This window comes from Apteryx rowi, unplaced genomic scaffold, assembly GCF_003343035.1.
Source record: "Apteryx rowi isolate R43461 unplaced genomic scaffold, aptRow1 scaffold_26, whole genome shotgun sequence".
Classification (NCBI taxonomy): Eukaryota; Metazoa; Chordata; class Aves; order Apterygiformes; family Apterygidae; genus Apteryx; species Apteryx rowi.
In genome coordinates, this window is record NW_020448974.1 from 2,082,200 (window position 1) to 2,095,821 (window position 13,622).

At 50.0% G+C, this 13,622-nt stretch overlaps 1 protein-coding gene across 2 annotated transcripts in view; it reads right to left on the bottom strand.

The window, feature by feature from the left end:
* The window catches only part of AXIN2 (axin 2), a 23,985-nt gene extending 10,474 nt beyond the window's left edge, over positions 1 to 13,511 (bottom strand). The window contains exons 1-3 of one of the 2 annotated variants that reach the window (XM_026067500.1): positions 12,686 to 13,511; positions 6,211 to 6,351; positions 1,115 to 1,217 (exon numbers count right to left, since the gene is read on the bottom strand). In XM_026067500.1, the coding sequence (XP_025923285.1) occupies positions 1,115 to 1,217; positions 6,211 to 6,351; positions 12,686 to 13,509 (1,068 nt within the window). In that variant the 5' untranslated portion in view covers positions 13,510 to 13,511. The remainder of the gene's footprint in view (positions 1 to 1,114; positions 1,218 to 6,210; positions 6,352 to 12,685) is intronic. The other variant, XM_026067501.1, reaches the window with a different exon arrangement.
* Positions 13,512 to 13,622: the final 111 nt, after the last annotated feature.

A 13,622-nucleotide genomic window follows, 5' to 3' on the forward strand; every position in this document is an offset into this window, starting at 1 on the left:
TTTTTTTTATTTTATTTTTTTTGAAAGCAGAAAGCTGAACTGCCAACTCTTTCACATACTACCCACCAGATGAGGTGGGGCCTCTCTCCGGCAACCACTTAGCTCCAGAAATGATGTGAGGGTAGAAAAAGGCCACTCTGCTGGAAATTGTCACTCTTACACAAGCTGGCTCTATTCAGTCCCTGATCAAAGCACTGCCTTACAGAGAAAGTCGATTTGCACGCCCTGGGACAAAATAATCTAATTTACAAGCTCAGGCTATAGAACTTTCTTTATGGAAGAGGGGGAAAAAAAAAAAAAGAAAACAAAAAGAAAAACCACACAAACCAACGCGCCCCCCCCCACCAGAAATATCATCCACGATTTCTTGCTGCTTAAGACAGCAGAAAGAGGAATTTTAGCATATTAATCTCAAGACAAGATAAGTTTATACTTGTCTGTGTGAACAGTTTATTCGCTGCAGGAGTCAGGAGTCTGCAAGCCAACCGAATTAGCGAGGCAGCGAGTTAATTTTCACGAGCAAGGCGGCTCCATCACGCGGGTCCCCCCAGAGCAGGGCGCAGAAAGTTTTGAAGGCACATATTTCCTACGAACGTTTCTCCTTCGGGAGGCCGGCAGATCCTATTTCCTGCCCACTTCCAAACAGTGTGCTTTTGAAGCCCTGGAGCAAGGCATACCCGGCAAATCCGCGTCTCCTGGGCGCAGCAGACGCGTTGAGGTGGTGTCCAGCTCCTGGGGACMCAGCACCGGCGCGGGCAGCCGTGGGCTCCCGCCCCGCGGCCGGCTAACTGGGGTATCCCCACCTTGAATGCCGAGCCRGAGGCCAAATCCGGTGCCTCGGAAAACCCCTAATTAGCACCCAACTTGCAGGGAATGACCAAGTGTGACTCTGCATAAAGAGGTTTTTGCAAGGAGGCAAGCGCAAGCGGTGCGTTCACGGACGSGGCGAACGCGTGGCGAACACCGCAAACACCTTCCTGCCGTTCCTTCCTTCCACCTGCACCGATTCCCCAGGCCAGCGCGTCCCATACCTCTCTCACCGCTTCAGGGCCCAGCACAGGCCCTTGCCTATGGCCAAACCCTGACCCTGCAGCTAGCTAGCACGGGTACTTACCGGAAAATGAGGTAGAGAAACTTGACCGTTGGCCTTAACGCTCCGATGCATTTCCCTCTGRAGCTGCTTCTTGCTCCCGAGTCTGTACGGAGGGATCCCATCCCTGGTACRAGAGAGAGGCACCGTCAGCAGGATGCGTGGGCTCTCGGAGCGCAAACCACAATGCCGCAGAGTCCAGGTCATTAGTTTGATTTCAATCATCTCAGGTTCTGATCAAGCCGCTTCTCTACAGTAACCTAAGCACGCTACAAGCCCACCATATAAACGGATGAGCAGTAGCTAAGGAAAGGCTGAAAAGCAAACTGGAGGCAACACCACCATGGGAAGACACCCAGAAGATCCCATCAGCTTCACTTCTGAAGCATCTTGCAGAAAGGACTGTCCAACACTAGGTTTCCCCATCTGCCCTTTACACTTGTTGTGCTCGTCACCACTGAACTAAGCTCTTTAAGGCTGCAACTTTCTTCTAGTTCTAAAACACTGCACGGGATGCCAGCAGTAAGGAAACAAGAAGGAAGAGGCTGAGGATGGGTGGCTGCACAAAGGCTGTTCCCCCTCTCCAGCACTGCTCAAGATCCGAGGGGCTTCTCCTGCCCCAGCAGGAGTTGTGTTGGCAAGCACAGGCAGCAAGGCACGCGAAAACCCGGGCCATGCCCTCAGGGGTACAAACGTTTCTCCCCGCGGCCACGTCGGCTCCTCGCGAGGAAGCCATGAGAATAAACCACGTAGGGAGCACAGGTGAGAAAAAGCACACGGCGYGGCACGCTTGAGGCAACGCGGCCTGTTTTCACCCGGCCAGGCAAAAAAATTACCTTTGCTAGGATTAAAGGGCCTTCTACAGACAGTGGGGACAACCAGAAGAGCATGCCTGGAAATCCTGAATGTCTAATTCCACCCCTCCTCTCAGACCGGCTGAATAACCTTGATCTCCGGTCCAGTCCCTTTCATCCATCTGCCCCCACATCTTACTCATCTCCTGAGTGGAGAAAACAGCTCCCATCCTTTCCGGGGCAGGAGGACGCCAGCAAAGGCTGACTGGAACAGCGCTGGTGCCAGAGAAGACAACTTCCCCCAGCGTGCCTACGCGGCACGTCCCATGGCCACGTGGACACGCGTCTGCCCAACTTTTGGGCGTACAGCTGGAGACAACCCTGAAGAGAATGACTCCCAGCAGATGCCCGGTCCTTTCTCTCCAGGCGGAAGAGCAGATCCCTCCCGCTTGGTGCTCCTGGTGTGCAGCACACTGCCCCAGGCCTCTGTGAAGAAGACCTCGGCCTAGCTTTCAGCTGCCATTAAAGAGCGATTGCTTTGATAAGCCAAACTGAGCTGCAAAGCCCAAAGTGAAAGACCAGAACAATCTACTTTCAATAAACTTGGAAAAAAACCCTCAGTGATAAAAGAGAGTGCACCAGGACTACAGAAGAAGCACTCGATGCCCCAACGCGCCCATCGGCCTCCTCCTGCCACGGGGCCCTGAACCCGCGCTAGGTCACAAGCGCTAATTGGGCTAACGACCACCCGTCCCCACTGCACAGCTGGGCAAGGACGCACGGCACGTGCCTGCCGTCCCCGCTGGCCGTGGCCGGGGAGCCCGGCCGCCAGCAGCCACCCAGCGCTCCTGTCCCACGAAACACGCAGAACTCGGGGATCCAAAGCAGCTGGAGGTTCGGGGACAGCAGCGAGAGCGACGGCGGACCGAGAGCCACCGTGGCCCGTCCCTGGAAGGGGAGCACGAGGACCAGCACCCGTCAGGGGGAAGCAGACCTGTTCCTGCCCTTCCTCCGTCAAACCACGTCTGCTATAACCCTGCCTGGTCAGTAGAGTTTTGCAGCTGGTAACAAAGCTTGCAGAATTAAAAAAAAAAAGGAGAAAAAGAAAAAAAAAGACATTTCCCTGTGATGGGAAGGTCACAGAGCAGCTTGGGAAAGTCGGTCTAGAGAGCGAGGAGGGAATTTGACAGCCAGCTTGCTGCCCGCTCTCCAAATCTGGGCCTTGCATGTAAAACGAGGGAGAACGGTCAAYGCCAGGCTGCAAGCAGGGGTGAAAAGCGGGCGCCCGCTTATTGCAGAGGGACAGACAGATGGGGTTGGAGCTTCCCGCCCRGCGCCATACAATGAGAAAGAGGTATCAGGGAGAAAAAAAAAAAGAAAAGATGCTAAAATAGACACGGAGAAAGCGCCTCTGCAATAAAACGGTGGAGCCCAGCCAGCGGTTCCCGCGCCGGGGCCGGGACCRCGGCGGAGGAGCGGGGCGGTGTGCCTCAAGCGGGGTGTTCAGCCCGACCTCTCCCCTTCCTCCCGCAGTAAACATTTGCGCTCACTTTCTTGGCTACTAAAAGCTGTGGGCTGAAGAGCTACAGAGAGTTTAGGCACTAAATAGTAGAGTTTAATTATAAACATTTCAGCTAACCAGGCTGGTGCTAAGCCAATCTGTTTCTGGGGGAAACACGAGTTTGAAGTCTTCTCTCCAGTCAGCTGCCATWTAAGCCGAGCCAATTATCTTAGCCTTTTGACTCAGATGTGCCTGACCTAACCTGAATGTAGTTTTACTGCTGCTTTGAAATATCAGACTCATGCGCATATGCATTCACTCCCATCTTCATTTGGCAACGGCTCTGAAACAAGCCTCTGATCTTGCCAACATCAAAAGCCTGGTTTGTAAGATAAGGTAATATTTGAAGTTTGCTCAGCAGCATTCCCCTGTGTCCAAAGTAAATCCATAAATAAGATATAAGCAAATAAAAAAAAATCCCCTTTCCTCTCTCCCCCCCAATCAAGAAATGGAAATATAAATTTGCATGATGCTTTGTGGCTATTACAAAATATATACACACAAACTGATCCCTAGCATTTATAATAAAAAAAAGGGCAGATTGTGCATTATTTGGAGACTTCTCATAATTCCAGTACAGTTCAGATTTAGGTTTATTTAAACAAAAAAACTCACTTCACTGCTCTGTCTGAAAGACTTTCCAGAACAAGTTTTTCCTCTTCAATTGATACCAATTTAAGCCAAAAGAACTCATTTGCATTTGCACGGAAGAAAGAGAAAAAAAACTGGGTTCTCTGTTAAAAGAGTGGTACAAATGTGCAGGCAGAAGCGCACCCCGACACCGCTTGCGGAAGCGCGGAGGATCTGCACCCCAAAAGCGTCTCCAGGGCCTTCAGAAACCATCATCAGAGTCAGGCTCCCGAAAAGGATGCTAATCCCAAACGTTTCACTGCAATCTTGGCACTAGCTCCTCGTTTCTGTGAAGGAAGTTTTACATCAGCCTTAACTTTAGCTGAGCCCTCGAGAACTGCCAATTCACCTCTCCCACTTGCAAAACACAAACACCCCGGAGCGGCCCGGCTCTCGGGCAGCCCAGAGCCGCGGGGCAACCGGCTCGGCTTGCAGCAGGAAACGCTCCTCTGCCGGCGCTGCAAAACGCAAAGCTCCTGCGCGCCGCGGAAGCCCCCCGCGCCCCCGCCCCGTCGCCCCGGCCCGAAGCTCCCAGCAGYTTAATCAGCCAAGCTTCCCCAAACTCTCACAGCCTGCACAGGCTATTGTTCCGGCAGGAAAAAACAGGCAGGCTCCTTTCATGCGCTGCTTTATGGGGAGCTCCTATTCACTTGTTCAAGCAAATTTCAAAGCGGCCTGCTACCCTCTTATCCCCTCTAAGCTCCCCTAGACTAACAATAGGCTGAAAGCGATTCAGTTAAGCCTTTCATCCACCATGCACTTTATTTCTCACTCAGTGCTCTCATCTGTATAAGGCCTACAATTGGCATTGCTGTGAAGAGAGGGTATAATCCTAGCCCTGTGAATCCCAAGTGACCCTACACTGGTCCAGAAATGACTAACCCAATGAATGCTCTGTTGACACATGATCACATACAACCAGAGCCAGTAAGAAGAAATAAAGAAGTCACCCTATGATTCAGCTCTTTTATTTAATGCCAATATTGTTCAATAAGGGAATCTGGTGGGACAACAAACTTTTTTTTTTTTTCCGTAATATCAGTTCAAAACACACATGTGCATTTAAAAAAAAAAAAAAGCTTTTGTTTATGCATCAAGGATTTTTTTTAAAATCTTGTTTTCCATTGTGCATCATCATGCAGCACTGTTGACTTTAAAAATCCAGAACGCAAATCTTTTGGAGCGTGTACAGTAACCACTATACACAGCTGACAGAGACACTGAAGAAGTTTCACTTGTGAGACTGAGATCTTGGATACAGCATGCTGTCTAACAGACAGGTTGGCTTTTCTGGAGGACTCATATTCAATTGAAGATCATGACATGGAAATGGAAACATCTGCCTTCTATCCAGCTGAAGAAAACGGTCCTTAAGAGTACAAAGTGAGTCTTACTATCCCTTCAATGCCCAGACATAAAAGTACTATTTTCCTCCTGCTAGAGGTAAGGAAACTGAGGAAGAACGGTCAAATGGCTTATTCAAAGTCGCACACTCTTCAGCAGAGTCAGGAGGAAAACGCAGATCCTGCAAGTCCTAGGCGCARCCACAAAACCATCTCTCATCCCTAGGCTCCAAAAACACTCAGACCTGCTCCGTGCAGTGCCACTCAAACGATCCTTTGAAGGCTGCCCCAGCCACATGAGATGAGCAGCTATTTGCTCCTTCAGGTCACTAGCCCTATTAATGTATGTCCTGACATTAATGATGAACCTTAATTACAGAAAGCACTTCCTACAGGAAGTAATCATCTCCTCCTCTTTGATGACTGATAAATAGTCAAGGAAGCCTGGCTTTAAGACAAAAGGCACAGAGAGATACACTCCTCGGGTTAGTCAGGCAGCGCTACCAGCATAGGGGAAAACATGTTGGCTCAGCTGCAGTTGCAAAATGGCAATAGAGGGATTCATCATCCAATATCTCCATGAACAGCAAGGCAACCAGCAGTCCTCAAAGACTGTGATACACCTCTTGGTTCAGGTTCAGACCTCAGTTTCAGAAGACCACTGGTCAGTGGAGAGCAGAAATGGAGTGACAAGCCAGGAGCCATCACTCCGGCAAGTCACCATCGTTCATCAGCCCCGTTAATTTGCAGATGGCGCATTTCGAAAGGACTCGGCCAACGCGCGATACTTACACACTGCTGTCCGTCATCGACATGGAATCATCAGTCAGGGCATCGCTAGATATTTCACTATCGTTTGCGCTAGTTGCTGGGGCAAAAACATAGCCAGAGTTCACATGGTATGGATTAACAGGATCGTTCCTCTTGAAGGACCTAGRGACAAGCAAAACAGGAACCTAGTTATCAGTCATTCTTCAGCTAGAGAAAAAGCACACAGGTTTAACGGCAGCACTCGCCTTAGGAGAACCACAAACTGGCTGCTCAGACCCTGCAAAGCAACCACCCATTGCCAAGGTCCAGGAGCCCACGAGCAGCTCGTGGCRAACAGACCACACACTGTCTAAAACCTCCCGAAGTCCAACTTGAAAGACACTGTTTTTGGCATTGGAAGCACGCTCCAGAAAATCCCAGGAAGCACCTCCAGGTGCTTTGATATCTTTGAAAACTTGGTCCTTCAAGCTTGATGCAGCATCATGGAGGCCAGCAGGGGTTTTACTGTTGATATCAGCAGGCACAGGATCAAGAAGTTCACAGCTCAAGTCCAACTGAAAGCCATCAAGGCACCAGCTAATAAATGCTTGTCTACTCTGAAGACAGGAGTTAGGGCCCCCTTGGGAAAAAAAGTTACTGTATCTGTGTTGTCTGAAACAAGAGAACTGCCTGAAACTACTGGAGCAGGACCACCAGGCGTGCGAGCGAGCACTGGCAAAGCTTAAATTGGCTATTTCAGGCTTGGCTTCCCAAAGGTGGGTGCCATTTTTCTAGCTTTACCAAAACACAAAATAAAAAGGCCTGATTTTCAGGAGAGCCCACTGCTTGTTCCATCTGTTTTTTTTTTTAGCTTTTGAGGTAGGATGGGGGGAAGGGAGGATGGGCGATGCGAAGGCAGGAGCAGCACGAGGTGCTGCGGGTGGCACTGCAAGGAGGGGAGGTGACGGCGATCTGCATTCCCTGGGGACCCAAACCCAAAAGGCTGTTTCGCACTGAGCACCCAAGAGCGGACACATGCAAAATTCACGGGCAACCCCGAAAGCGGTGACGAAACGGGGCAGGGGTCACCAGGCGCGGGGGCGTGGGGACGCCCGCGGTCGCACCACCGAGGGCCGCAGGAAACTGCAGCCGGGACYAATATACGTATCTTGGGGGCGTGAAAAGGGGATTATGGAGGGAGGCTGGAAAGCTGCGTGCTAAGGTGCACATTTCGCTCCTGGGCGAGGGCAAGATGGGATGGTTAAGCCTCCCGGTTTGTATATCAAAGYGAAAGGCCTTGTCATCAGATAAGAGCTGCCCATTTTAATAATTAGGGCCRCTTCCCCCCAACTTGGGGGCCGCGGGAATGCGCCGGCGGGCTCGGCAGCTCTCCTCGGACGGGCTTTCGAACCGCCCGCCCCTGCGGCGGTGCGCCCCGGATTGGACGGGACGGGCTGGATTTAAGCGAGCAGCCGGCCCCTGCGCCCGCTATCTCCCRGCCTTCGTCTCGCCTGCCCCCGGCACCTGCTTTCGGCCTCCGCCGCCGGCCCTGCTCCGCTCTCCGGCGAGCGGCAAGTCGCCCCGGCTCCCCCGCCACGGCGCATCCCTCCCTTTCGCTCGCAGGGGGGGAAAACACCAGTCTTTACAAAGGTTTAAGTGGGGGGGAAAAAAGCAAAAAAAAAAAGGAAAAAGAAAAAAAAAAGAAGCAAAGGAGGGGGAAGCACTGGGGGAGAAGACGGGCCTCTCCGGTGGGAGAGGCCGGCTGCRAAAGCAGCGGGAGCGGCGGGGCCGCTTCGTGGGAGGGCTGCCCGCGCTGCGCCGCACCATGCAGGTATTTCGGCGCGGCTGGGACCACGGGCTGTCTCAAAGCAGGCCGAGGTGTTTCAGGCAGGAAGATCAAGACGTTAAAAAACAGAGATTGATGAAAAAARGAAAAAAAAAAAAGATAGTCAGGAATGCCACAGGAAAGAAGTTAAATCTTTAGAAGATAAATTAATTCCACATGTGGGTGAAAGCTAAGTTATCCTGCTAGGGGAAAAAAAGAAAAAAGAAAAAGTTCCTCTAAAAACATGCAGTCTTCTAATCTTAATCAGAGGGATGCAAGGCCCAAGCGGCACTTCTCTGGTTTTGGTTGGGTTTGGGGCAGACTGGGGAAGGGATGCAGCTCTTTTAGCCATTTTATCTGAAACTGCCTCCCTCGGGTCTCGAGACCCAAGCCCAGGACCAGGAGGTGCTCCTTGGTGCAGGTGCCCCTTGGTGCAGGTCCCCCTTGGTGCTCCTTGGTGCAGGATGCTCCTTGGTGCAGGATGCTCCAGCACCACCGCCCCGCTCCCAGGGGACCAGGGGTTTTGCCTTTGCGGGCATGCAGGACATGCAGGCCTGCTGCTCGGTGGGGTTATCGCAGCAGCAAGGGCTGCTGGGCAGGCGGGGGCGGAGGCAGCAGGTCCCTGCGAACAGCGCGGAGGGAGAGGTGTGTCCAGCCACAGCCTTTCACACGACGACGTCATTAGAGAAAGTGGCCAGGACTCACTCATCTGCCCCSTCAGATACTGCGCTGCAGCACTGGTTTGCTCACTGAAACTTCACTGACCGCAAAAAAAAAAAAAAGTTTATATATTTCCAAAATAAGCCCCTGACCCCAGCTTCAAGACAGTACCATCCACAAGTCACCACATATTTTAAGAAATCTGATGGGGGCTGCTTTACCTTTTTTCCTTTTTTTTCTTTTTTAATTTGACCACCTTACTCCAGTAATTGCACCCAGATGCATCAAGTTGCCTGCAAGGGTTTTAAATTCCAGTGGAAAGAGGTGGTCTCCTGCCACAGCTCCTGCACACAGGCACACAAACACGCGCGTGCACACACACACACACACAAAACCTTCAAACTCAATATGCAAAGTGTTTTCAGCTGTCAGGTAGCAGTTGCTCCAGAGCTTCAAGGAGAATGTCTGATGTTTCTCAGACTATTCTTATCTTGATGCGATGACACCCAGCATGTAGCTCTCTACATGCTATGTTAGGCAACGGGCATATCAGAGGTATTACAATGCCATGAAAATTTCAGGGGGCTCCTGTTTGCATCCCCTATTACAGCAGTGCAATGCCAGAGCTCTCTCTCTTTTTTTCTTTTTTTTTTTTTTTAATTGTCAAACTCCACTTCTTAGAAATAAAAGCACTCTGGCAGTTCAAACCACAGATTTATACAAAAGGGGGAAGAAAATCTGCAAAGGAGCATTTTGAGGCAAAAACTGAATCTCATTAAATATTTTCTTGGGACAAACATCACTGGGCAATCACTGGTTTAAAGACCAAAAAAAGGGGGGGAAAAAAGAAAAACACATGCACAAACCTGAAAAAAAAGTATATTTTAACAAAACTATGTTAATCACAGCTTCCATGCTCTAATTGTAGAACACTGCTTCGAGCATAGCTTTACAATGGCATCATTTACTTTGATAATTGAAGCCAAACTTGGTTCCAACAACTTCACACAAAACGAGCTCCATCGGCGGGTTCTTTCAAAGGCCAGGAAGCACTTGGAGCCGGCAGAAGGCCATCTGCAAGCCCCAGCCCTCTCAAAGCAAGGCCAGTCCCACTGATGTTAGAACAGAGGACTTAATGGGAGGCAGATGAGTCCACCTTGGATTGAACAAAAACATACTCTGCGGCGGCACTGCAAAGGAAGGAGCGCGGCTCTGTGTACACAAACTTGTGCATGATAAATTTAGAACCGCATATAAATAATAGTTGGGATTCCAGGACAATGAGGCCAGGTCCAACACACTCAGCAGTTCGGGGCGGCCAGTTTTACCACACCACAACACAGAGGGGAGTAGCTTGGAAGGACAAGGGAGAAACCGAAATTCAAAATATTTCTTGCATTAGGACTTCAGATATATAACCACCAATTTGTATGCATATGCCTTTCTTTTCAGCTAGGGTCGAACACCGTGTTTTCATTTTACTGTTCCTGTCCATTACTGGTGCTGGGGCCAAACAAAGTCTTTCAACTTGTATGGTTTCTGCGGTCTCCAGTTTGCCAAGTTTCTGGCTGTGACTCCATGCCCTGGGATTTCCAGGTGGTCTCCCATCCAAACACTGGGCTGGCCTGAGTTTGCCTAGCTTCCCAGATCAGGTGCACTCAGCCCAGTGCTCCCAACTTCTGCTGTTATAATCGAACTGGAGCCTAGTGAAGCAAATGCAAACAGCCTGCACAGTGCTTCAAAACCATAAAGCACTGAGCAAGGGCAAAAATTCTTTAACTCCATCACACATACTGGGATGGAGGTGTGGTTTGGCCACTCACCAGGAAAGACTTTGTGTCAAGCTTCAGCTCCAATCCTAAACGCAATCCTAAATGCTGAGTGATGAGAGATAACCCAGCCATATGCTCATCAGCTTCTAGCACATGCATGCACAAGTGGCTTCAAAAATGGGTAGCTCAGGGAAAAGCTGAGAAGAATCTCTCAACTTGACTTCCTTCTCTTTGCTCTCCATGGGGCCAAGAAATCTCAATGCAAAAGCTCCTGGAAATTCAAGAGAAGGTGATCAAAGCAAAATGCACCACCTAATGTCCTGGGAGGGTAGATCTGACATGTGAGGAACAAGCTGCATTAATCCCCAGACCAAAAAAAAAAGAAAAAAAGAAAAAGAAAGAAAAGGAAAAAAAAAAAAAAACAAGAAAAAGGGAGCACTAATCAGGCAAGCAGCCACAGTTCTGTGAGAGCTCTCATGGACAAGGAGCATGTGGGTTTTTAGAAGGGCCTGAAGCACTGGTAGAACATTACAGCCAAGCCCTTCCAGCACTGAATACCAACAAAGACTAAAAGATAAAAGCATCAAACATTCCCCTCCTGGAAAGCAAGCGAAGGGCAGCAGTTCAAGTCAGGTTCTGGAGAACAGCAGATGCAGAGACGGTAACAACATTCATGCACGAGATGAGGATCGCAAAACCCAAGTCCGCCACAAACCAGCTGCCAATTAGCACCTCCATCCTGCAAACTCCCCCAGTGGGAGAGCACCAGAGGCCACAGTTGGGCTGGGACCAAGCCGGCCCCTTGTCCTGTCCCCCGCACCCGCGCTCACCGCCTTCCCCCGCCACTCACAAAGCGGAGGGAACGGACCAAACTCATCCCACTAAGACTCACAGCAATACCCTTGCAGTTAAGAAGAGCTCTCCCAATTTTATGTAAACAGGAGGATTAGTCCCTCAGTCCCTACACCACTGCTCACCACCGGGAAGCCCTGCACAGCCGGAACCTCTCCACATGCAGGAAAGGAGAGATGCACTCCAGCAAACCCTTCTCTGAGAGGCAGGGTGCAACCTAGAGAGGAGTCTGAGGCCCTTTGATGTCCATGAATCACAGACACGCTCTCAAAATTCTTGTAAACTAGATGTCAAACACTTACCATACCAAAAAAACAAACTCCTCTTCTAGCAGACAAGAGCATACATCTGCCAGCAGAGCCCTCTCCTCTCAACCCTGATCCAACAATCCACATTTATGGCAAGGGTGGGGAGAGGAAAGAACACATTTTCAGAGGATTATACAACTCATCATTCGCTCATCAGACTCTCTCTTTCCCATCCCCCTTTCGTATCGAGAGGGCTCTTACTTTCTTTCATCCTCATCCCACCTTTCCATCAACATCTACAACAAAAGGGAAGGGTGCAGGAACTCAGAAATCTCCCCAGCCAAGACCATAATGCAAACTCTGGCTCCGCTATCACATAGCGAACACCGCACACTCAACCTGGCTTTAGACACAGAACCACATTTCAGTAAGTTTAACTTTGAGTACATGGCCACCAGGAGAACACCAAAGACCGACTATTACTTTATACCTGTGATACTTGTATTACCTTAAGTACTTGATTTTAAGTCTGTTCCTGTATACATTGGCTCAAAGCCATCCTAAATGGCTTTGACATGATACCCATAGTGACTGTGATGAGCGGGGTTGTATATTACATAAACACAGTCAAAATACAAGTAGATTTTGTGCAAGTCGCATAGTTTAATGTAATAAGTGCATACATTTCCTGTTCCATGACCACACAATTGCTTCCCACATAACCAACTTATTTAAACGCTGGTTGATGGTGAAGTTGGTGAACTGGTAGGTTACATTATTCATATGCCTGTATGATCCACTCCACTACTGTACTTAATAGGTTTGAAAGTTGAACCAATAATTAACGTATGTCCGGAGGACATAGTTGCTATGAAGTTTTTGATGTACAACAGAACTGAAAGAGCCAATAGGGCTTAAGAGCCCAGAATCTTGTTTTCCTCTGTACAGAGGGGGGGGAAAAAGCAGCCAACACCCCCAAATGCCACATTGTTTCAACACTCAGGGAAGGATCCATGTTAGCTATGCCAAAACAAGGTTAGACTTCCTTGCATCTGCTGCTAGTTTCCTAGTTTAACAGCATGCCACTCAACCAGCCTTTCCAAAACAGTCCCAAAGTCCTCCAAGTTAAAACAAAGCACAGTTTCCACCAGTTCGCTTACCTGTATCCATTCTCTATCGTTTCCGTGGCTCTGACATTTGCTGTAACCCTCAATGTCTTGCTGGATAGTCCAACCACTGAAGGCAAGATTTTGTTCTTAAAGTCCACGCAGCTCCATTCCTCTTCTTCATTCAAGGTTGGGAGATAGCCACAGACAACTTTTAAGCTCCCCAGTCCGTTGCTGTTGATGTAAGCAGGATTCTCTCCTCCACTCCTTACATATTCGAGGTATATATCAGAAGTCAAAAACATCTGGTAAGCATTTTCCTCCATCACAGTCTGAATCTCAGTCTGTGCCTGGTCAAACATTATAGAATCTATCTGCTGCTTCTTGATGCTATCCCTTATGTAGGTCTTGGTCGCAGGCTTGAGCTGCTTGGAGACAATGCTGTTGTTCTCAATGTACCTTTTGTATATAGCTTTGGCTACTCTTAAAGTTTTGGTATCCTTAAGGTCCATCTGCCTGAAGCCATTGCAGGCAAACCAGAAGTCTAAGGTATCCACACATTTTTCCCTTTCCAGGAAGGTCCGAAAAAGATAGGCACCATCTTGATCTCCCAACAAGGAATGCAAGGATTTGGTCCATCTGGCCAGAGGGGAGTCTGGAGACGCGCTACCCTCCGGCTCCCCGAGTCCGTTCTCATTCCTCCTCGGGGCAGGAGGCACCGGCATGGCCTTGAAGCTTTGGCTTTTCAGGAGAAACGAGCTGGAGGGCTGCGGGCATGGTGTCTCTCCTTCCTCCCCCGGCACCGGGGGGCGAGGGGCGTCTTCCCTGAAGCTGCTGCCGGGGTCGGGGAGGTGGGCGAGGAGCACGGCGCTGCTCATGGCTCCGGAGCCCTCGTGGGCGCGGGGCTGCGAGCCGCTCCGCCGGCTGCCTGCGCGCCTCTGCTCGCTGGCGCTCGAGTCAGCAGGGGATCCTGTGCGCCTCCTCTCTGGAA